The 23779-nt window shown below is 62.0% G+C and overlaps 1 protein-coding gene across 46 annotated transcripts; it reads right to left on the minus strand.

Annotated features, from left to right (window-relative positions):
- Positions 1-863: 863 nt before the first annotated feature.
- ELN (elastin) lies at positions 864-23546 on the minus strand. Of its 46 annotated transcripts, none has more exons than XM_065037240.1 (35): positions 23172-23546; positions 16677-16730; positions 16268-16294; positions 16069-16101; positions 14803-14847; positions 14129-14221; positions 13853-13948; positions 13700-13765; positions 13567-13614; positions 12440-12511; positions 12199-12225; positions 11919-11990; positions 8899-8925; positions 8374-8442; positions 8050-8094; positions 7793-7912; positions 7643-7705; positions 6616-6765; positions 6475-6522; positions 5765-5923; positions 5615-5683; positions 5331-5462; positions 5179-5238; positions 4450-4581; positions 4194-4247; positions 3882-4025; positions 3670-3717; positions 3243-3284; positions 2907-2951; positions 2443-2484; positions 2309-2335; positions 2005-2046; positions 1756-1785; positions 1580-1630; positions 864-1479 (listed from the first exon to the last, which is right to left on the minus strand). In XM_065037240.1, the coding sequence occupies exons 1-35, from the start codon at positions 23251-23253 to the stop codon at positions 1430-1432; spliced, it is 2364 nt and encodes a 787-aa protein (XP_064893312.1). In that variant the 5' UTR covers positions 23254-23546; the 3' UTR covers positions 864-1429. The 46 variants fall into 46 exon arrangements, with proteins under 46 accessions (XP_064893312.1, XP_064893315.1, XP_064893313.1 ...); XM_065037243.1 differs by having other exon boundaries at positions 2443-2469; positions 23172-23441; XM_065037241.1 differs by having other exon boundaries at positions 2443-2469; positions 8884-8925; positions 23172-23358.
- Between the last annotated feature and the right edge of the window lie 233 nt (positions 23547-23779).

A 23779-nucleotide genomic window follows, 5' to 3' on the forward strand; every position in this document is an offset into this window, starting at 1 on the left:
TAACCCACCCCAGGTACCATTGGCTTCCTGGCCACAGGGGCCCAGTGCTGGCTCATGGTCACCCTGCTGTCCCCAGGACCCCCAGGTCCCTTTCCCCTACGCTGCTCTCCAACAGGTCCTTCCCCAGCTTATACTGGAACCTGGGGCTGTTCCTGCCAGAACAGATGTCTCCACCATCCCTTGAAGTGTTGCAGAGATGTCCCCCTCAACCTCCAGGCTGTCAACACGGGACAGGGCATGGACATCCCACTAGGTCCTTAGGCTGTCACTGAGGGACAGGACATGGACATCACCACCTTCCCTTGGTACGTCACCTTGGGGCAGTGCACAGATGTCCCTCCAAGCCCCCAGGTTGTCACAATGGGGCAGTGCACAAACATGTCCCTTGTCCCCTGGGCTGTCACCAAGGGCAGGGCATGGACATCCCCTTTGGTCCTCAAGATGTCACTGTGGGTCAGGGTACAGACAACTCCCTGCAACCCCAGGCCACCACCATGGGACAGGGCAGGGATGTCTCCCTCAGCCGCCAGGCTGTCACCATGGGACAGGTCTTTGCTGGGTCCTTGGGCTGCCACTGTGGGATAGGACATGGACCTTCCCATCATTCCCTGCTCTGTCACCATGACACAGAACATGGATGTCCTGCTCATTCCTGAGGCTGTCACTGTGGGACAAGACATGGGCATCCCCCTGACCCACCCGCTGTGTCCCAGGGCTGTGACTGCGCAGTGGGGCACACAGCATCCCCAGACCAAGAACACAGCATGTCCCCAGGCTTGGGCAGAGCCACGGACACAAGACATAGGTAGTGCCACCCATCACCACCACGGGGAGGGGGACAGGGACACAGGACAGAGCCGGAGTCCTTTAAAAACTTGTCCTTTATTAATCTGTCGGAAGCGAGTCCCTCTGCACAGGGCATCCCACCCAGTTATAGCAAAGTGAGTAACATGAAGGGACTGAGCCCCTCCCACCCGCAGCCCCCCCGGGCCGGGGGACCATGGGGACTGGGGGGGGACCCTCGGGCGACAGGGACATCCCCCCTACGCAGTCCCCGCCGCTGGGACCCCCTTCCCTCCCTCCTTCCAATGTGGGGTGCCCCTCATCCTGACCCTCCCCCCCGGCGGGGTCAGCTCTGGTGCTGGGGGGGGGCTGACACCCCAAGACCCTCCCCCAAATCCCGCAGGGAGCGATAGCACCAAGGGGGACGGCTGCTCCCCGCAGTTTATTCCGCACTCCCCGCGGGCCAGAGGGGCTGGTGGGGGGGACGGTCCCTCCTGGGAATGTGGGCCTGGGGATGGCCCCGGCGTGGGGGGGACGGTCCGGGGTTTTTGGGGAGGTGGGGGATGTCTCAGCTTTGCTTGGGATTTACATTCTGGACCATGCAGTAGCACCAAAGTTCATGAGGTCATCGATGACTGGCGGACGGTTACTTCCGCTTCCTCCCACAGTACTTCCCTTGTGCGCAGCCCACGCCGCCTGGGGGGATACACAGGGTGAGCTCCCCCTGCACCCCCCGACCCCCAAGGGGTGTCTGGGAGCACGGCAGGGGGTGCAGGGGCCACCCAGCAGTGCTCACCTCTAAAGCCCAGGGCACCCAGGGCTCCTCCGAAGGTCTTGGGGGGCTTCCCTGGAGGGGGGTGAGGAAGAAAGGCAAGGTGAGCAGGACCCGAATTCCACTTGGCTACTGGGTGCAGGGGGGTTATGCACCCCCACACACCCCAAAAATGGCCCACTCAGTGGGGGGACACTCACCACCGAATCCCAGCTGGCCAGCAACCCCACCTGAAAGAAGAGCGGAGCCCTCAGCACCCACCGGCACGCAGCAGCACCCATGTTGCTCTGCCCCACACCCCCCCGAGCACCCCCTGGCGCAGTGGAGTCCCCTGGGACCCCTGCAGGCTATGACCGTGTCCCCACACTCTGTGGGCTGTGCGTGGTCTTGCGAGCCAGCCTGACACTGAGATGTGCCCCGGGTGCGTGCCAAGGAGCTGGGGACAGTACCTGGAAATATCGGTGACACGCCAAAGCCCGGAACTCCAACCCCTGGGGAAAAAGCAGCAGCTGGTGACAGCCTGTGACAGCAGTGCCACCCCAACCCTGTCTGGGGACACCCTGGCTCACTGCAGGGACAGGAGCTGCTGCAATAGCCCCTGTCCCCACCATGGCACCCGCCTGGCTTCGGGGTGCTCTCCTGTGCAGTGACGTGCCAAGCAGCGGACAGCAGCGGGATGGGGACAGCCAGTGGTGTTAAGCATAGTGGGGTTGGGGACACGTTCCCACCCCAGCCCCAAACTGTGGCACTCACCTGGCTGCAGCCCCCCAATGCCAAAACCTGCAGGATGGGAGAACCCTGGTGAGGGTGGCGATGGGGACAGGGATGGGGACAGGGATGGGGTCACCCCTCCAGCCCCCATGGCTGGAGCAGTCCCTGTTCCTCACCTGGCTTGGGAGGTTTCCCAGCAGCTCCTGGAAACAAGGCTCCTGTGTCAGAGAGGGGGGTCAATGCAGCCCCCCCCCCCCCAAGGCTTGCTACCCCCTGGGCTGTGCTGGACCCCACTACAAACCCAGAGGGTCCCCAGGCAGGAACCTGCATATCTGCACATTTGGGACATGGTACAGTACTGTCCCCTGTCCCTGCACCATGGGTGACACTGGTACCACAACCCTGGGTACCTGCTTAGCGATGGGCACCCCTTCCTGATCGCACCCTGGGAGCAGGGTGGGTGACAGACACAAGCTGGGGCACAGGGCACGGTTACAATATGGGGTGGGATAGAGAGGGGACAAAAGTGACCCTGCATCCTGTAAATCCCCTTTATTTTTCATCAAGCTGCCAGTACTGCCACTCCACTGCCTGCATCCCCACCCTGGAGAGCCCCCGTGCCAGGGGCAGCATCACTCACCAGCACCGAGCCCACCAACTCCAAGGCCACCGACTCCAAGGCCACCTATGACAGGGACCCTGGGTGAGCACCAGTGGGAATGGGCAGTGGGGTAGCATCTGATCCACTCCTCACCCACCACCACATGTGCCTGTCTGTTCTCGGGCAGCCCCCACGTCCCCCCATGCCCTGGGAGAACATCCCTCTGCCCACATCCCTCTGGGTGAGCATCCCTCTGGGTGAGCATCCCTGTGCACACATCCCCCTGGGTGAACACCCCTCTGTCCGCATCCCGCTGGGTGAACATCCCTCTGCCCACACACCCCTGCTGCCTTCTCAGCTCCTGCCAGCACCTACCTGGGATGCCACCGACTCCTGGGACTCCAACCCCGGGAACACCTGCCAGAGAGAGACCGTTAACCTGTGTTCCTCCCTCAGCCTCGCACCCCCAGCTCAGGGCACCCCCAGCTGGTGCTCAACTTGCAGGGATGGCCCTGACATGCATCCTGGGTGTCCTCAGCACCCATCTGACAGCACCCAGAGCAAGTGGACCCAGAGAGGGCTCACACCCTGCCTGACACATTGCTGCAGGGGAGCAAGCACAGGTGGCACTTGGCACCCATGGGTGACAGCGTGCCACCTCCCACACTTGGGCCACCCTCTGCCAGGGCACCACAGGGCATGGAGGGGAAACAAAGCGAGGCCAATAGCCTGATGGCCACAGGAGGAGGGTGTCCAGTGATGGTCCAAGGTGGAGCTGGGGCAGGGTGCCAGAGATACGTACCGAATTTGGGAGGTTTAGCACCAGGTTGAACCCCTACTTGGGGGATGCCTGCAAAGTGAATGAGGGCACCATGGTAAGGATAGTCACCGTGCACCTCTCCCGCATGCCACCATCCTCCATCCCGCCTGCATTGCCCCTGCCATGTGGCTCAGTGGCTTTTAGCATGCCTGGCCACCATTGTCCCCAAGGAGGGGATGTGACAAAGCACATACCTGCCCCGGGGAGGATGCCAGTACCAGGTACCCCCACACCTGGCACCAATCCAGGCACGGCACCGACGCCAGGTGTCACTCCTGGCACTCCTGGCACTCCGGGGACACCAGGAACCGCACCTGGCACCCCTCCAACTCCAGCACCTGTGGAGAAAGGGAGTGAGGCAGTGTGGGGGTGACCCCCGTGTGACCCCCATACTCCCGTGGGACAATGTGGCTGGAATGGAGTACCCACCCTGGAGCCCTCCAGCTGCCCCTGGACCAGTCTGTGCTCACAGAGACACCCCAGATGCCCAGGTTGGGCTGACTCACCGAATTTGGCTGCTTTTGCTGCTGCTTTTGCTGCTGCGGCTGGAGCTCCCACCCCTGAGCAGAGACAGCAAGAATGGGGTCAGTGTCCCTGGGGGGTCCTCTCCAGCAATGCCCATCCCTCCCTCCTTGTTGTCATTCCCCAAGGGACGACCATGAGTTGATGGAGACCACAACCGTCCTCCTCATGCCTCTTCTGCCCCAGACCTGACCCTGCACCAGCCAAGCTACCGTCACCATCCACCTTCCTCCTCCTCACCTGGGACACCAACGCCAGGTACCACTCCAGGAGCCAGGCCACCCACGCCAGGAGCTAGACCGCCTATGCCAGGAGCCAGGCCACCCACGCCAGGAGCCAGGCCACCCACGCCAGGAGCCAGGCCACCCACTCCTGCAAGAAGAGAGAGGAGGATTGGGGCTTCAGCTCAGGATTGGAGGTGATGGAAGGAGCTGGCTGAGAAGACAGAACAATCTGGGGTGGGCAGATGGATGGTGGGGTGGATGGATGGTGGGATGGATGGGTGAATGGTGTGGTGGATGGATGCTGGGATAGATGGGTGGGATGGCTGGCTGGATGTGGAATGGACAGGTAGATGTTAGAGTGGATGGATAGATGTGGAGTGGATGGATGGTGGGATGGATGGCTGGCTGGCTGGCTGGATGGATGGATGGAAGTGTGGATGGTAGAATGGATGGATGGATGGATGGATGGATGGATGGATGGATGGATGGATGGATGGATGGTAGAATGGATGGATGGATGGATGGATGGATGGATGGATGGATGGATGGATGGATGGATGGATGGATGGAAGTGTGGATGGTAAGCCAAGCCCTGAGCCCATGTACATCCCTGTGGAGAGCTCATCCCTCATCCCGACCCACACGGACCCTGCGCAGTGCCCAGCCTCAGCCTCAGCGAAGAGAGCAGCCTGGGATGGGGAGGTGGCAGGACACACAGGGTAACCCTGGGGACACCCTGGCTTACCGTACTTGGCTGCTTTGGCGGCTGCTTTGGCAGCAGCGGCGGCTGCTGGAGCTCCAACTCCTGGGGAAGAGGAGAACCGTGAGGGTCAGTGATGGCCCATGGTGGCCCCATGGCTCAGAGACAACCTGAGCATCCCTTAGAGACCGTCTCACCTGGTACAACTCCGGGCACCAGACCAGGCACACCGACACCGGGCACACCGACACCAGGCACGCCAACACCGGGGACACCGACACCAGGAATGCCAACACCGGGCACACTGACACCGGGCACACGCCCTGCTCCTGCAGAGAGGTTCCGGGATGCAGCTGGGTAGGCAGGTTCTGTAGGCAGGTGTCCCACACCCTCCCTGCTGCCCACAGTGCTGGGGTCCCCCCACCCTGCCCCTTTGCAAACATCCCTGCTCCCTGCCAGGGGAAGGATGATGGTAACTCACCGAATGCCGCAGCTTTCGCTGCAGCCTTTGCTGCGGCTGCTGCAGCTGCCGCACCATCTGGGACACCCACTGTGGGGACAGAAACAGGACAGTCAGGGGACCAGCGAGGTCAGCACCACCCCATTGGTACACGCCAGCCCATTCGCTCACCTCCAACACCGGGCACCACACCAGGCACACCAGGCACACCGGGCACACCGGCGACACCAGGGACACCAGGAACACCGGGAACACCAGGAACACCAGGAACGCCAGGAACGCCAGGAACACCAGGAACACCAGCAATGCCAGGAATGCCAACACCAGCTCCTGCAGGTCACGAGTGGGGAAAAGTTAGATCTTGTTGCAGCAGCAGTTGAAAGGTGGGACCTCATCACAGGTCTGCTCTCGCTGTCATGCCATGACAAGGAAAGCACCCCACCACCTCATCCCATGCACCATAGTGCATGGGACAGATTGGTCCCTTGTCTCTCAAGAGCCCCCAGTGAGGATGGTAAATCTGCTGTCGTAAAAGAGAGGCTGGGAAGTCACCAGCACAAGGGACTGTGATGATCCTCACCATGACAGGGCAGCCTGATCCAGGCTCTGGCACCTTACACCAAAGAAGTTTCTGCTCATGTTCACATGGAGCCTCCCGTGTTTCAGTCTGTGCCCGTTGCCCCTCACCCTGGCATTGGGCACCACTGAACAGAGTCTGGTCTGTCTCCTGACACCCACCCTGGATGCTTCCCCATAATGATCCATCAGGAGAGATCCCCAGGGGACACCCACCTGCCTGGGGACACCCTGGGTGCCAGGGGTGGGGAGGGTCAGCAGGGGTCCCCAGGGAGCTGCTGGGGAGCTCCTTGCACAGCACATACCGTACTTAGCTGCCTTTGCTGCCGCCGCTGCTGAGGGCGTCACGACTCCTGGGGACAAGGAAGAGAGGGACCTTCAGCCACCAGACGCTGCAGCCCCCAGCAGAGCTGGGTGGTGGGGATGGGGATCCTGGCAACAGTCACCTGCCACCCCGGGGACACCTCCGACACCGGGCACCAAGCCGGGGACAGCACCAACACCGGGGACAGCGCCAACACCGGGGACAGCACCAACACCAGGCACAACGCCGGGGACACCTGGGACACCGCCGACCCCGGGCACCACTCCTGGAGCTAGAGGAAAGAACAGTCAGACCCCTCAAAAAACACCTTGTGCCACTGGTGGGGACATGCTCTCCTCCAGTGTCATGGGAGGTTCCAGGGCACCTGGTACTGAGGTGGGCTCTCCACACCTCCCAAACCTGCTCAGAGGGCCGGGGCTGCACCCAGGTGGGGGATTCCCTGCTCCCTGCACCCAACATGAGCTCTGGAGCCCACCCAGCAATCCAGGAGCTTGGAAACTGCTGAGGTCCCCCAAGGCCGTGGCTGTAAATCCCAGCTGCTCCTGGGGCTGATACGTTTGCTACTTGCTTTTCTCCCACAAAACAACTCATGAGAGGAGCAGCAAACACGCGATCTGCATCACAAAGGTCATCCCTCCTCTAACAAATGTCAGCTCATTACAGGCACTGTCTCCCTGGACTCCCTGCCAGAGCCCAGGACAGTGAAAGCTCCTCTGATGGAGGAGCTGCTGGTATCAGGGACATACAGCCCCGCTCCAGGCTGTTGCACCATGGAGTAGCCCAAGAACCCTCCAGCTACTGCCAAAAAAGCTGCTTTTTGCAAACCAGGTGTTGCTACGCCCAAGCCTGGCTCTCCCAACAGGCTGCTGGAATCTGTCCCCACAGGTGGGTTAAGCTCCTCTGCAGCTCTGTGGTCATTTCCCACTTTCCTCTGGTCAAAGCTGCTGGTTCAGCAGATTGGAACCGCCTCATCCTGAGCTTTGGGCAAGATGGGGCTGGGAGAGCACCCAGGAGCTGGGGCAAGGGGTGGTGGGGCAGGTGGTGAAGCCACGCAGCCCCTGGCACTGGTGCCCGGCTCTGATGCACCCCAAGAGTGAGCCCAGCCCTGCAGGCAGCTGCCGTACCCACCGAGACAGCAGGGGACTCACCAAGAGCTCCTGCCTTCGCTGCTGCCTTTGCTGCCGCTGCTGCCGCTGCTGCCGGCCCTCCAACTGCCAGGGGAGAGGTACAGAGTCAGGGGAGTGGGACAGCGGGAGGAGACCGTCCCTGAGCCCCAGAGCTGAACCCCATGGCCTCACCTCCAACTCCTGGGACAACCCCGACACCAGGTACCACTCCTGGGACAGCGCCGGGTACCGCTCCTGGGGCAACGCCGACACCGGGTACCACTCCTCCGACTCCTGGGAGGACGCCGGCTCCTGCCGCAGGGGGGAAGGGGATGGTCAGCTCTGGGATGCAGGGGCACAACTAGCATCCCCCCAGCACAGGAGAGAGGGACGGAGCAGCTGCACACTGGGGAGGTGAGTGATGGACGTGCCCGCAGAGTGTGACTCACCATATTTCGCTGCTGCTTTCGCTGCTGCCGCTTGTGCTCCGACTCCTGGGGAAGGACATGGGCAGACGCTGAGGTCCCGAGACCATTTCCACCTCAGCTCGCCCATCCCATGGGGACCCTGGGGGACCAGCCCATCCTGTCACCATCCCCCCTCCTTTGGGAGGTGATGCACCCCTCCAGGCTGTCCTTGGGGTGACACTGACACCCTGGGGCCACCAGACAGCCAGGCAGTGCCCAATACCCCATCCAAAGTGACCGGGGTGCCTGGTCCCCTCGCTGTGCCCATCCCAGTCCCCACTTCGGGGTTGCTGGAAGGGAGCATACCTGTCCCGGTGGGGTACCCTGCCTTCCCTGCCGCCCCGATGCCGGCTCCAATCCCGCCGGGCCCGAAGCCTGCAATCACAAACAGAATGGCAAAGCCGGGTCAGGCGCTGGCCCTGGGACAGGGGATGAGGCAGATGGAGCAGCTCTCTCAGCCTAAATGTTGAGGGATGTGGGGGCGATGCTGGAGCACCCCCCTGGGTTGAGATGCCAGTTCGAGCACCCCTGTCTGTAGCTGTCCTCAGCTCAGGACATGTCCTAGCAGAGAGCCAGACGTGCTGCGGCGTGCCTGCGGGTTAATGGTACCGGGTGGCCAGGAGAGCTGGGTTGCTCCCAGCCAGGTCCACGGGCATCCTGGCAGGGCAAAGCACGGGTCCCCGAGTGACCACCTCGCCCTGGGAGCGGGGTGCCCCTCACACCGCCCCGGGGTTCGGTGGCCGTGAGACCACAGCAGCAGCAGCCGGCAGAGCTGTGAGGAGCTACAACCGCGGAGCGAGGGCTACGAGCACTCACCGTTGGGCAGCTTACCAGTGCTGTAAGGCAATCCATAGCCACCTGGAGAGGAGAGAAGGCGGCGGGTTAGCGCCTGGCTGCCGGTGGCTGTGCCCCCTCTGCCCCACGGTGTAGCCCCTCTCTGCCCGACGGCTCTGCAGGACCAGCCCTCGGTATCAGAAATCCTCCGAGATACAACCCCCTGTGATGGAGCCAGGCCATGAGTTGCTCCCCTCCATCACCTTGGAAGTAGCGGCTCCAAAAAGAGCCACCCACTCTCAGCCCCACGCTGAGGGCTGTGGCACCTGAAGCTGGTTTTGCAGGAACTTCTTGTGACCCTGTTTCGGTGGGGGGTCCCCCGTGAGCCCTGCGGCAAGAGCTGTACCCAGCTGGCTGCGCCATGGCCGGCTCCAAATGAAAGGTTTTAATTGGAATCAGGGCTTGGGAGCCTCTGCTGAAACGTGACCTTGTTAGGGGGTCGGCGCAAAGGGATGAGGAAGGATTACGAGCGGGAACATTGCGGCTGGGGAAATATCTCCTTGCAAAAGACCAGGATCCCACCGCTGGGGACAGCATGGGGACGCCTGGGACTCGGCAGGGACGGTGTGCTTGGGAGCTGGCAGCGCAGAGCTGCCATCGCTGCTGGCAGAAGGCCTGAGGAGGGGTGATGAGGTGCCACATCCCCATGGGGACACCTCGAGTTGCAAGTCACACACCAAGCCCTCCTGCTGGCGGGGGTTGCGGGCAGGGTGGGGATGCAGCTCCCTGCAGCCAGGACGGGATTGCTCATGGTAAAACATCTCCCTGAGTGTAGGACATCGTCCCCTCCCGCCAGCAACATGTGGGGACCAGATTTCCCTCCACCCTGCCAGGCTGTTCCATCATGTCCCGCACCAGCGTGGCGTTGATGGAAGGCAGAGGCTTTCCAGGCTGAGGTGGCCTTGATCTGTACCAGGTGTCCCCCCACCCTGGGGACTCCCCTTGCCCATCCTGGGGCACCTCATCAGCGCCTCGCTCACCCCAAAGCTGCAGAATGGTCCAGCGCTGGGTGAGACACGTGGAGGTGACTCCACGGGCCAAAAGTCCAACCCTTTGGGTCTCTGAGGGTTTTGCCAGGTCCAAGCGTAGCTCCCCACCACTCCCCAGCCAGGGGCTGTGCACACCCATCCTGAGCCAGTGCACGGATGCCACCAACACTGCTGGGCTGCCACCATCACTGCTGGAATGCCACCAGCAGTGCTGGGGGGTCTCAGGGATGATGGTCACACTGGCTGGCATAGAAAAGGCTTTGCATAGAGCGATGCCACCTTATCACAGCCTGGCACTGGGGAACAGTCATCATCCCTATGGCATGGAGTGGGACCCCGATTTCAGCCACAGCTTCAAACTGAGCCTGCGGTGACAAGGTGGCCTGTGGTCACCTCCTGATTAGGGACAAGCACAGAGCAGGAGCTGGCTGTGGCATTTAGAGCAAATCATCTAAAAAGCAGACTTTCTATTGAAAATGTTATTTTTTCCACTGTCCCCTCATCTCTTCTCAACCCAAACCTGCTGCAATGGGGAAACAGTTCAGGGGACACAGGAATGTGTGGGAGACCCTGGGTCTGTCTGCAGCTTCAAACCGACAGCTTTGCCAGCCAGCCCAGCATTTTCCTGAGCCCTCAGAGGTGACAAACTAGCATCCCTCTGCACCCTGGCAAGGACTGGGGTGCCAGGCAGCACCCACAGCTGAAACCACAGCTGTGGACACCACCACTGTCCCCCTGGTTCCCGCAAGAGGTGCGATGCACTGACAAGGTTCCCTGGCCAAGGGGACGAGCGTCCTCCCCTGATTTACTTAATGAAGAATCCCCAAAAAGTGGGTCAGTCGGAGGTGAAGCCCTGTCCGGGATGCGGGCCATGGTGGGGCCGCTGCGGTATGGAGGCAGACACGGCCGTGCCGGTGTCGGCGGTTTGCTCTCTGCACCGGGCACCCCATGAAAGGCGGCGAGGGGCCGGGCTGCGGCTGGGACGCCAGACGGTATCCAATGGCGGCAGGGCCGGGTCGCCCTAACGAGCGTAACTCTGTTTCCGCGGGAGGAAGCCAGCTCGGGCCAAGTATTTCTGCCACCGTTTGCGGTGATGGGCCCCGGCGGGGGAAACTGGTGGAGCTGCCGGGGCTGGCGCCCGTGCCGGGATGGGCTCTGCTCCCCAGGGCTGGGCTCCCTCCACCAAGTCTTTCCTGCCTGTAGCAACTTGGGAAAATGCCTGCAGATCTACTTATGTCCCAGCACTCCAGGACTGCAGGTCCCTGGATGGATTTGGCCACTGTCCTCCTCGGGAATGCTCTTGGGACCAGCAAACTGGCAGTGCGGCCCTTGGAGGGCACAGCACCTTGTGCTGGCTGTCTGGCACTGCCCATTGTGCCACTGTCCCTGTGTGTGGCTGGTGACAGGCAGAGATGGCACCCAGCACAGGGCTGGGGGATGGAGGTCCCTGGAGCAGCTCAGCTGGGGAAAGGGGTGCTGAGCACCCCCAGGCTTCCCTGGGCTGGACAGGCAATGGGGAGGGAAGCCTGCCTAGAGCTCCATCCCCACCGCCTGCCTGCTGTTGGTGGCCTTGGCTAGAGCTCCCTGAGCTGGGACATTTGGTCCAGGTGACTGCCCAGTGCAACCCCAGGAGCCACAGGAGGCAGATGGTCCCTACAAAAGCCATACCTCATGCCAAGAGGAGCCAGCAGGGACAGCCTGGGGTGACCCGGCCCAAAGCGTATCCCCAGAACCTGCTCTTTCCTACCTTGCAACAGCCGGAGAGAGGCACAGCATCATCCTCATGGGCTGGGGCCAAGACCAGCATCAGCGACCAGGCAGCTGCAAGTGGGGCTGCGATGGGCAGGGCTGCTGCTGGACTCACCCACCCTGTGTCCTTTCCTCTGTCCTGCTGTCCCAGGGCCAGCACCGGCACCACCAGGTCCAGGGGACCCAGGGACATGGCACCTCAGCCCAGGGGAGCGGCGGGTCCTTCTGACACTGCTAGGGGGTCCTCGACCCCCAGCCCCGCTGTCTGTGGCAGCTTACCTGGGAGCTTAGGAGCTTTGATGGGATACCCCAGAGGGACACCGGGCTGCTGACCTCCAAAACCTCCCAGTCCTGCAAAGCCAACAGCAGACTCTCACCTGGAGCCCGCACCCAGGCTGCCACAAATCCTTACGAGAGGGGAGTGCCCTGGGACACCCCAGAAGAGGAGAGTGGGTGGCTTGGGAAGCCCTGGAGCATCTTCTGGCACAGGAAGACCATGGCTGTGATGAACAGGCTTGGGAAGGAAGAGTAGGATGAGCGAGAGAGATGGGACACTCACCAGGGATTCCTGCGAAGGCTCCTGCTCCTAGATAGAAACACAAAGGCACCGTGTGAGCCTCAGGGCTGGTCCTTGAGGTCCAAACTAGCCTGTGTGGGCTTAGCCAGTGATTGGCTTCACTTGCCCGCACGCCTTGTGGGGCTGTGACCCCCAAAGAATGGGCTGGAACCAGCCACAGCAGGATGGGGACACCCCGGACCCTCCCTCCAGCCCAGTGTCCCTGGGGACTGAGGGGACCTACCTGGACCTTTGGGCTTGACTCCAGCACCTGTGGGTACCCCGGGCAGCACGCCTACGCCAGGGAATCGGACACCTGCAGCACAGACCAGAGGCCAGGTGAGCATGGTGGCATCATGGCACTGCCAGTACCTGAGAATCCTCCACCCAGCTCCCAAATCGTTGTCACCGATCTCTGGCTCAACAGTAACCCCTGTGCCCTTGGACAGGGTCCCCTCATCCCCCTGGAGCTTGCTGGGACCCCCCTGTGCCAGCATCCCTGTGCAGAGCTGCTGGGGAAGGGTTTGCTCCAGCCCACGCAGGAGCCTGGGGTGCCTGCGCCTGCAGGGCATGTGGCACCCACAGGTGGGTCCCACTTGTGACAGCAAAGCACCAGCCAAGGCCACGGTCCAGCCAAGCTCAGGCATTGCTTTCTGCGCCAGTGATGCTTTGTGCAAGCTGGGGCTCTTTGGGGAGTGGGAGGGGTGTCCTGTCCACTGAGTCCTGGCCCTACAGAGGCAACAGGCAGTGCTTTGGCCTTGCAGTCATTTGGGTTGGGTTTCTGGTGATGTTTTGGGGGGGGTTATTTTTTTTCCCCTTTTGCAAGTGTCTTTCATTATAACTCACGCGTTTTCAGACATGGAAAAGACATTCCTGACCAGCAACACACTTCTCCTTCTGACAATGTCGAAACATCTTGTTTTCACAAGTTTTCCTCCCCCAAATTGCTTTGCAGTGAGGAATTCCTTCCCCCCCCCCATCACCTCCTCCCCCTCCTTCCCACGCCGCCTTTGGCTGGGCAAGCCAGCCCTGCTGTGGTCCGTGCCAGTTCCTCTCCCGGCGCTGATGCCGCCTGCTCCCGCCGAGCTTGGCACAAGACCCCCAGAGACACTGGGTCCCCCCCCGCCTTTGGCACAGTGGAAATGTCGCTATGGCCCCAGCAAAAAAGGGTTTGGAAACTGCAGGCAGCAGCGATGGAGCAGGCAGGGAGCTGGGAAGCAGGCAGCACAGGGCTGCAGGCAGCCGTCTGCAGGACAGGCAGGGGAGGTGAGGTAATGCCCAGGGTGCAGCTGGCCACAAGGCTATCGACACAAACCGGGGTGCTGCTGGCAGGATGGGGACCCGCTTGGATATTGGGGAGCCTCAGCTCACCTGCGCCAGGGAGGACACCGCCCGGGAAAGCTCCAGGAATCCCAGCACCTGCAGGGTGAGAGAAAGGTAGGGAGGACCATCCGGCCAAAAACCTTCCCCGTCCCAGCCCCCTGCTTCGGAGCCACATACCCACCTGGTATTTTGGGGGGTTTCGCTGCTGCACCAACCCCGGGTTGCACCGCGCCTGGTACCACCGCACCTGTGGGCAGCAGAGACCCCTGAGCCCCGCACACCGGCTCCTGCCCACCCCGGCTCAGCTATGCTGAGGACAAGGGCTATTTCCTACCTGTAGGAACCCCGAGGCCACCAGGAACACCAAGTGCGCCAGGAACACCAAGTGCACCAGGAACACCAAGTCCACCCACGCCACCAATACCAGCACCTGGGGACATTGGGAAGAGGAGTGGACCAGTATGAGATGAAAGTGTCTAACCCAGGCACTCAGGGGACATTGGGCATCCCTGGTGGCTGCCCAAGCCCTGGCATTGCCTTGACCAGCATCACTGCCCGGTCCAGCATCACCACTTGGCCCAGCATCCCACCAGATGCCCTCGGCACTCACCAGCTTTCGCAGCAGCTTTAAGCGCGGCGGCGGAGGGAGCACCAGGGAAGACGCCGCCGGGGAAGGCGCCTCCGGGAAAGAGACCCGCAGCACCTGCGAGGAGGAGAATGACCAGTGTGAGCATCCCCAAAAAGCAGCCAGAGAGGAGGTGTCCTGCCCTCTATGCCAGCTGCAGGGTGTGGGGAGCCATGGGGGCTGCGCAGGGTGCTGGCATTAGGCTGGGCAAGGCGGTGGTTAGCGGGTGTTGAGCTGTCCTGCACTGGCTTCTCCTGCATCCCCCCCCAAATACCTGCTATCACCCACATCCCACCAGTCACATCCCAGGCCACCCAGCAGTGCCACTGGCTGCTGCACACACCAGGGTGCCCCGCAGCTCTGGTCAGGCTGGCTGGGCCACACGTGGACACTGTCCCCTGCTACAGACCCCATGGGGACCCCTTGTCCCTCCTGGCCTATCACTGCATGGGGTCACCCAGCTGTGGTTGATGTAATGATGTTGGGGGACCACAGGGCTGCCCATTGGTGGCTGCCAGTCCCTCAGCTCTGGGCGGGGTGTCCAGCCCAGACAGGACCCACCGGACAGGCTACGGAGAGCACCCGAGGGGGGACAAGCCACGTGTTGTCCCCAAGGTGGGTGTCTGGGGACACGGCCCTTGGGACAGTCTGAGGCTCACCTGGCTGCAGGCCAAGTGGGCCCAGTCCCCCGAGGCCTCCGACCCCTGGAAAAAAAAGTGGGGTGAGGTGGGGAGGAACAGCCAGGGCCAGAAGAACATCAGCATCCCATTTGTTCCACCCCAGTGGGACAGGAGTGTCCTCCAGGGACAGGTGATAGATGTGCCTGCCAGCATCCAGGTCCCCCATCCTGTCCCCTTTCTGCCTTGCCTGCCCCCCACCCTGCCAGGCCACGAGGGGACGGAGCCGAAATGTTTATGGCTGAGGAATGAGTCCCTCCGGCTCAGGCCAGCGCTGCCTTCCAACATCTGGGGCTAATCAGCCCTCGCTCCCTCCAGGCGCAAATTCCAGTGCCGTTGGCTCAGGGTGCGGACGCTGCTCCGGCTGGGCCTTCGCGGCCGCGCCACGTTTGGTTTTAATTATGCCGAAATAAAGGGCCTTGTTTTTCTTTCCACGAGTTGAAATCTGAGTAAACGGAGGTTGCTGGCCCCCGCCTCGGGCTGGTGCTCCCGCCGTGCAGACAGGCCGGTTTGGGGGGGCTGGGGGTGCAGTGTGCCCCTGCCCCTGGGCACAGCCGGTACCCCTGGGGTGGGAGGCGAGGGGAGAGGACCTCCATCAATCCTATAGGGTCTCCACCTGAAAGAGCATCTCCCCCTGGGAGGGATGCCCAGTGGGCATCAGCATCTCCATAGGCACCAAATTTGACCCACACATGGCCAGTCCCTAACGCCTCAGCACCCTCCCAGCTGTGCCCATCGCCATGTCCCAGGCTTGGTGCATCCTCCTGCCAGCACCTCATCTCGCTCCTGGTGATTTCTCATCTCATCCCCTCATTTCTAAGACAGCGTGGGCTGCAGGATCCTCAGCAAAAGCTGCTCAGCTGCAGACATGGGCAGGCGCGAGTGCTGCCAGCTGCCCATGGGCACCAGCTCCCAGTGGTACCCGGCTTTGCATCATCCCCAGGAGCTTTGCTGCAGGTTTGCAGGCAGCAAGCACCCCAAAAAGGTGGCCCATAGGGGTTAGAGGGGACAAGGCAGTGTGCCGAAGCAGGGGATGGATGGAAGGCTCCCTTGCAGGCTCGGCAGAGGGTTAGCGCAGTGGGACAGTGCGGGAAGCGCCGGCTGCTGCGTGCCTTGGCCATGGGGGTGTCCAGGGTGAGGGTTTCCCCTCAGCCACATGGGAGAAACATGAGGACAACAGGGATCGGGACATGCCCTGGCTGCTGGCGCAGCCAGGGATGATTTGAGAACCAAGGAAAAGTTTCTTACCTGGTTTGGGAGGTTTTCCTGCAGCCCCGAGTCCTAGGGCAGAGCGAATGGAGAGAGGTCAGAGCCATCCTGCCTCTAAGCATCCCCCAGGGGGCTGATGCCATGCAAGACAGGACCAGCCTCATGGCAAACCCCCTGCCCACCACAGGGCAGCTCTGCCGGGGATGCTGCCCGCTCCCCATCCCGGCACAGCACTCACCTGCTCCCAAACCACCGAGTCCAGCACCTGTGAGCAATGGCACAGCCTTAGCACACATCCCTGTGAGATCCCACCCCCCATGACAGGCTCCCAGGCGTCTATGGGGGGAAAAGAGGGTCACGATGTCCCCAAGCTTTTTGGTGAAGCACTGGAGACAGGCTGTGACCTCTGAGCATCTCCTGTGCCCGGGGCTAGGACCCCCAGCATGAGCCTGGCACTGTAACCCAGTCCTGTCCCCACGTCGTGGGGCTGATGCTGGGCCTGATTGGCCAGGTAGGGTGTTCTCATGTCCCCTGCTCCCAGCTGGCAAGTCCCCAGCCCTCCATGCTGGGCTCAGGGGTACCCAGGGACGCCCCAGACACCTGCAAGCAGGATGATGCCCCCCCTTCCACCGCCCAGATCCCCTTACCTGGGAAAAAACCTGCTCCTGGGACCCCCCCTCCCGGGATAGCACCAGGAACCCCTGCAAGAGAAGAGACACCCATTAAAATCCCCCAAGGATCCAAGTGTGTCTGGTGGGTCCGGGCAGGGGGTGCACTTCCTGGGATGGGGAAAGGGAGTGAGATGCAGAGTCCCAGAGCGAGGGCACAAGGGCAGGTCCCTGCCTTTCCTTGCATGCCTCAGTTTCCCCAGTGTGACAGTGGTGACAGGCCTTGGAGGTGCCCCAGCTGACAGCTGGGGGGGCACATCTTGGCAGAGGTGCCAGCAGGACTCGGTCCTGCACGGGAGGGAGGGACACACAGCTGGCATGGAGCAGGTCTGGCTGGTGACCAGCTCTGCTGCCCAAAAGCTGTCCCGTAGCACAGCCAGCACCATCTCCATCAGCTCCAGCTTCACATGGCACTGGGGGAAAACGTCATGCATGGGGGGATGAGGCTGTTCCAGTTCATCCCTGCAGCCCATGCTGGTCCCGTGCCCATGTTGCCCGCCCTGCCTGCCCTGTCAGTTGGGAGACCCCACTCAGGACAGGCTGGCAGTGTTGGACTCGGTGGACAGTGCTGAGACCCCCAAAAACCACCTGCATCCCTCTGACAAGCTGAGAAGCTAAGTGCCCAGGTCCCACCACTTTCCAGGGCATCTGGAGCTTGTGCTCAGACACCACGTGTTTTGGCTAATTTGGACCATGACAAAGGTCTGTGTTCTACAGGTCACCAGGCCACCATGCCCTGGGTGACCCCTCCTGCCCCATTAGGGCTTGGCAGGTGGGTTGGTGGCACAAGGAGGTGGCAATGCAGAGGGATGCTCCCCTTTTGGCTGGAGCGTATTTTTAGCACTGGGAGGGGGATTGCTGTGGGATTTGCAGGATGGCTGGCAGGGAGGCCGGCAGGACGATTTGGGGGTTGCTGGTGACAAGTGCAGGGCCAGCACCCCCCGTGGCCCCTGCACCCCTCTCCCTGCCTGCGCTGGGCAGAGGGGTTGGAGCTCAGGGCGGATGGGCCCTGGGGACCCCGCGGTGGCACGGATGGGACCTGAGGACCTGCTGCTCCGAGGCAGCAGTGGCCTCCCCAGCACCCTGTCTAGGATGGGGGGACCTTGCACCCCCAGGACCCAGGTGCTCCTGGCACCCCTTGGCAACATCACTGCAGGCTGGGCAGGGCGGGCAGGTGACAGGCAAGTGATGGAGCTGGTAGACTGCAAGGGGGTTACATTGTGCTGCACCCATCTCAGATAGGTGGGGGTTCCCCACCTTAGATAGATGGGGGTTCCCTTCCCTGTGCCCCATAGCCCCCCCACTTTCCCCCTCCAACAGCTTCTGCTACAACATGGCAGGGACAAGAGTGTCCCCTGGGCCCTGCTCAGGCGTGTTCCCCACCACCCAGGGCACCTGGGATGGACCCTGAACCCGGCCACACAGGGAGACGGGGCACCGGGACATGCACCTGTGTCAGGACACACACACGTGCAGTGCGGGTGTCAGGTTGTGCGTGGGGACACACACCACAAACCCACGGGGATGCACACACAGGATCTTTGCCAGGACTTGTCACACAGTCCCCATGTTCCCCAGCGATGCCAAAGAGGGGGGCGCAGCTCTGCGCCCCCCAAAACCACAAGGGGCCAGGGGCTGAATCCAGCCCTGGAGCAGCTGACGTCCCTTGGAGCGCAGGGGACACGCGCTTGGTCATCTCCCCAGCCGGGCGGCTCACCCCTGCGGCACGGCACAGCCCGGCAGCTGGCCAGGCCTGTACGGAGCAGCTCCTTTTCCCGGCACATTCCCCCACCCACCTCCCCCAGCTTGGAAAAACAAATCCCAACTTCTTGCCTGTTTCCAAACAAACTCCGAGTGTCCACACATCGACTGTTCTCCCCCACCCACTGCTGCTGGGACCCAGAGCTGGCGGGATGGCCACAATCCGGGGACCCTCACCCGGTCACTGCCCATGGCCAGCGACTGTCCCTCTCCCCAAGTGGGAAGGTCCTTGCTGTGCTCACCCCCCGCAGTGTCCGTGGCCTCTGCCTCCATGGCCAGGCGAGGTCTCCGGTGCTGGGGTGATGCTGGGCAACCCTGGGGACCCAGACTGAGCTGTGCCCCCAAGACACAGACCCCTGGGGGTGCCGTGAGGGGGTGGGGTGGGTCACAGCCTTCTTGGGGTGCGTGAGGACCCCAGAAAACTCCAGGTGACACCTGCCCGTGGCCATGGCTGCCAGACTCAGCCCTTCATCAGTGTCACCCTCTTGGGTGCTACAGATGCCGGCAGGGAGTCCCATTGCTGTGTCACTGTCACTGTCCCCTTCCCAGGCATCTCCCAGACACCACCCCAGTGCCAACATGCTGTGCCCATCCCAGTGTCTGCACCTTTTGGAGGATTACAGAGGCTGTGCCTGTCCAGATCAGGAGGTGGATGGGGGTCAGCAAGCTTTGATAGACGCCTGGGTGGCCAGGGGTGGGCAGTGGGATGGCCGGGGTGCTGCACGGCTTTGGGGAGCCAAGGTTATTCCTCGGGAGCATGGCAGGAGGCTGCTCCTCACTCTCTGCTCTCCCTGTCCAGCTCTGGTGCCAAAAATGGCCAGTCCTGTGCTTTTCTTGAAGCTCTTTTACAAGCTGCCTTGGCACTGGCAGAGCTGGGCTTGTCCCGGGCCGGGGGGCAGTGCCAGTGAAGGGTCTGCCAGGAGACACAGGGGCCTCTGACCTACTCGGCTCTCCAGCCACAGACGAGCCTTGAGCAGCAAAACTCCCTCCGGCATCACCAGTTCCACCCATGGGCTGCACCAGCGGCTGGGGTGTTGACAGCAGCCCCACGTGCTTGGCACCAGCTACACCGGGGGCTCCCCGAGGCCACACCGGGCTATGATAATCACTCTACAGATGGTCTTCGCCCTTCCCCAGCTCGGGGTCTGCTCCCCAGCATGGCGTGTCTCCCTTTGACCTATCCATTGCTCATTCCCTTGGCACACTGGGGAAGGGGAAACTGACGCACCAGCCTCCCAGCACTGGAGGAGCGTGGTGCTCCTCTGCCCCTGGTCAGAGCCTGCTGGGACTCTGGAAGGGGGAGTTTCTCATGTTTTTCAGCTTGTTTTCTGGGCTGTAAACCTGCAGAGCATAGGGCTGCCCGCAGCACCCCAGCACCCACCCCAGCGCTGTTTTATCAAGTCAGGGGCAGGAGAATTTGCATCCATGTGTGCAGCCCCAGCTGCAGCAGGGGTTAACCCCTGGAGGGGCACACGATATGGGATGGAGCCTTATTTATAGGAACTGGATTTTTTTTTCCATATCTCTGTGTCATAGATCACTGTTTGCAATATCTGCATGTTCCCATCACCTGCACTATTTTGGATTGACCACTGTTTGTATATCTGCACCATTTCTACCTGCACCGCTGCTTGCAGCTTTCTTTACAAGCCAGAAATACAGACGCTTCCTCTATTCAAAAGCTAATTTTCCCCTGAGACTGGGATCCACGCAGGACACGAGCTCACACCCTCGCTGGCCAAACCTCTGCCCTCATGGGCAACTGCTCCTGGAGGAGGCTCAGCACGAAACCGCTGCAGATATTTCCCCTCTTCCCTCAGGCTGCTGTTTTCTTTTTTCTTGGGAGAATCAGTTTTGGAAAACACGCAGTCTCCAAGCAACTTTGAAGCCGTGTTGCATCCCAGCCGGAGCTCACTGGTAGCGGCTCGGGGAAGCAGGGGGGCTGCTGTTGGAGCCTGGCTCCTCTCCAGCCCTCCCGGAGGCTTCAGCTTTCATCTCTGAGCGCTGGCAGACAAGCTGCACCCTACGAGTTGTTTGGGGAGGGAGCAGCCCCAACAGGTTGGTGCCTTGGGGACATGCCCTCCTGGGTGGAGGAGATGCCATCCCAGCCCTACAACTGGCATTACCGGCCCTGGAGGCACCTTGGGGACTCTGGGTGTCATTGGAGAGTCCCCATGGTGCCCAGGCTGGGACGCCCACACCGCCGGTGCCAGCCTCTCTGCATCCAACCTGTGCTCCCAAAGCCTGCAGGCCTGGGATACCCCAAGGTCCCTCTTGTCCCCGGGGGGTTTCTGTCCCTGGGGATCCCCTGTGCTCTGCCATGGGAAACACTGAGGGATGGATGGATGGATGGATGGACGGATGGATGGACGGATGGATGGAAGTACCGAGGGATGAACGGAAACTGAGGGATGGATGCCCCACTCCAAACACTGGGACACACTGCACTTGTCTCATTTTAGGGGAACTTGGCACTTTTTAGGGGAACACATGGCACCATCCTCACGCAGCAGCCTGGATCTGGTCATGCATGTCCACACGGTGCCCAGGACAACTCTGCTTCCTCGGGAGCTGTGGAGCAGCCAGGGCTGATCCTGACCCACTGCTGGGAGCTCCCCAAGTACCTCCAGCTGTTGCAAGCCTGAGTCACTGTGCTGAGGGGGACAGTCTGTGTGTGCAAGGGGGCTCCCTCCCTAACCCCCTGACCCTGGGATCTCTCAAAGATCCCTTTCCTGCCAGGCTGTTGGAGCTGCAGCAACAGCGGGTGCTGGATGATGCTGCCCTGAGCCCTCTCCAGGTGGGTGCACCCCACAGCACCCTCACATGCTCCCCACCCTGTGCCACTGGCCATGCCTCTGTCCCAGCTCAGTCCTCAAGGGCTGGCAGGGCATGGCTGAGCCTGCCCAGTGTCACCCGGCACACCAGGGTGCACAGACCTTGATCACTTCTCCGTGGGGAAGTGTTCCTGGGTGTCCCCATCAGTGCTGGGACCATCTCCAGGGCCAGGGCCACCTCCTCTGTGGATTGCTTCCCAAACCAGTGAACACCCCTGGAGACTGATCAGTGACTGGAGTGGGGCCAACAGCCCCAAACTGCTCAGAACCTGCTGCAGGAGCTCAGCCCGGGGCCAAAGTCCTCCCGAGACTGTCCCAGCAGGGGAGCAAAGCCACCATGGTTCAGCAAGCCAGCACGGAGCATCACTGCTGGGGACAAGTAGCACCCAGGACTGAGCTGCATCCCATTGGGGATGGCACCTTGACCCTAAGCTGCAGCTCCCCAGGATCAGGCAAAGTCAAGCTCGGCTTTACAGGCAGCTGCCTGGCTTGTCACCGCACCAGGGTTACCCTTCCTGTGCAGCTGGGGACAGACCAGCCCATGGTTGGGGTTCCCAGAGCCAAGAGCACCAGGGCAGAGCAGGGAGCTGCAGGGCACTGGCTGGTGATGCTGTGGGCTGTGGAGAGCAAGGGGGTGGCTCAGCCTGCAGCTGCCCGGTGCCACCCGCAGCCCTGGCACTGCCCTCCCCTGCCCATGACGTCCTGCCCTCTGCCTCCCTCTGCTCCTCTCGCTCCTCTGTGGCCCAGACACCCTACACGATGGCTCTGGCACCGACCCCGTCACTGATGCTGGCTCTGCTCATCACACACTCTCCATGGCACAACTCGGGGTGACCTGCGCCTGGCTCTCTGGAGGTGGCTGTTCCATCCTGCTGTCCCCACCTCACGCAGCTTTGTGCAGTTCAGCCATTGCAACAGACTGTAAATCTGTGCTCTCTCCCCCGCTTTGAGTGTGATCTTGGCCCGACCATGAGACGCGAGCCGTCCCGTGGGCAGGCACCTGCTGTGCCGGCTGCTTGGGCTTTGTCACACAGTGCCGAGGGACATGCACGATGGGACGTACACCGTGGGACACACATCGCTGCGCTGGCTTTTTCCTCCCCACCCCAGCAGCGGGTTTGCTGCACTTGGATGTGTACGTGCTGGGGGTGTCACGCAGCCCCTGCCACTGCCCAGTTAGGGACCAGTCAGCAAGCCATGCCGTGCGCTCGGGGATGGACCGACCCAACGCTGGTGACACAAATGCAAGGAGGACGGTGCCGGGGCCACACCAGGCAGCCTGAGCCTGTGATTCGGGCGGGTCGAGCTGCTCGGCTGTGTTGGGCCACACACTGCGCAACGGCTGTGGGATGCAGGCACACGTACCCCACTGCCCCGCCAGTTCACACACCATCGCACTGGGGGGTGATGGGTGCCAGGTCGCCCTGCCCTGCTCCCTGCCTGCATGTCCCCAAGCCTTGTGTGTTCCCAAGCCTCCTGTGTCCCCGAGCCTCAGGTGTCTCAGAGCCTCTCCCCAGGATGCAGTACCTTGCAACCCCCCCTTGACAAGTGCTTCGCGCAGCAGTGCCATTCCTGGACTGCCCTGTGTCACCCCCTTCAGCGACATCCCGCCCCACCCGGGCATGGCACATGCCACCTGCCAGGATGGAGAGGGAAAGAGCCCTCCAGGGAGGTGACACCCCGGGGTGCTGCCCTCCCACCCCGTGGATGTCCCCAAGACATCGCAAGGGGCTGCGTGTCCTTAGTCGGAGCAGGCGCGGGGCTGCCCGTGGGCTGTTGGGGGGCAGCAGCCGAGCCCCGGTACCCGTGGAGGGTCCCTGCGGAGCCAGGGAGAAGCGCTGGCTGGGGAGAAGGGGAAAGAGCCTTTTTCTTTTCTTACCTCCTTGCTGAGAAGCCGGGAGGATGGAGAAGAGGAGGAGGAGGACTCCGGGAAGGAGGGGTGCAGCTGCCTGCCTTGCCATCTCTTGAAGCAATGCCCCCGTGCTCCCGCAGGCTGTGTGTTTTATCCCAGAGCTGCTTAATTGTTGCTTCCAAGGATGCGAGGGGAAGGGGGGGGGGTTGGAAGGAGGGAGGGGAAAAGGGGGGAGAGAGGCACAGGACACGACGTCATGAGGAAAGGGCAAACACACACGAGCCTCTCCAGCCGATTGGGCTGGCTGCTTGCTTTTTTTTTTTTTTTTTTTTTTTCCCTTTTCCTTTTTTTTTTTTTTTTCGATTCCTCTGCCTCGCTCCTCTCTCCAATCCGGGCGCTCCTCTGCCAAAAAAGCTGGAAGCGGGGAGCTGCCAAGGCAGCCTGCGGGGCGGGGGGGAGGCAGCGGAGGGGCTGCACCCACCCCCACGGACCACCACGTCCCTGGGTGGCACCGGGGGGTTTGGTGGTACTGAGGGGGTCTCGCGTCCCGAGTGGCAGCGGGCACGTGGGCGTGAAGGCTGGGTAAGGGGTTTGGGGGTGCAAGCGGGGTGCGGAGCGAGGAGCCGCGGGGTGCT

This window comes from Columba livia, chromosome 20 (assembly GCF_036013475.1).
Source record: "Columba livia isolate bColLiv1 breed racing homer chromosome 20, bColLiv1.pat.W.v2, whole genome shotgun sequence".
Taxonomy (NCBI): Eukaryota; Metazoa; Chordata; class Aves; order Columbiformes; family Columbidae; genus Columba; species Columba livia.

Coding starts and splice junctions, on each gene's coding strand:
- ELN (XM_065037239.1), bottom strand. CDS start 23,253: ATGGCAAGGCAGGCAGCTGCACCCCTCCTTCCCGGAGTCCTCCTCCTC. Junction 8,443..8,883: donor CACTGGTAAGCTGCCCAACG/GTGAGTGCTCGT, acceptor TTGTGATTGCAG/GCTTCGGGCCCGGCGGGATT. Junction 2,952..3,242: donor AGGAGTCGGTGGCATCCCAG/GTAGGTGCTGGC, acceptor TCCCTGTCATAG/GTGGCCTTGGAGTCGGTGGC.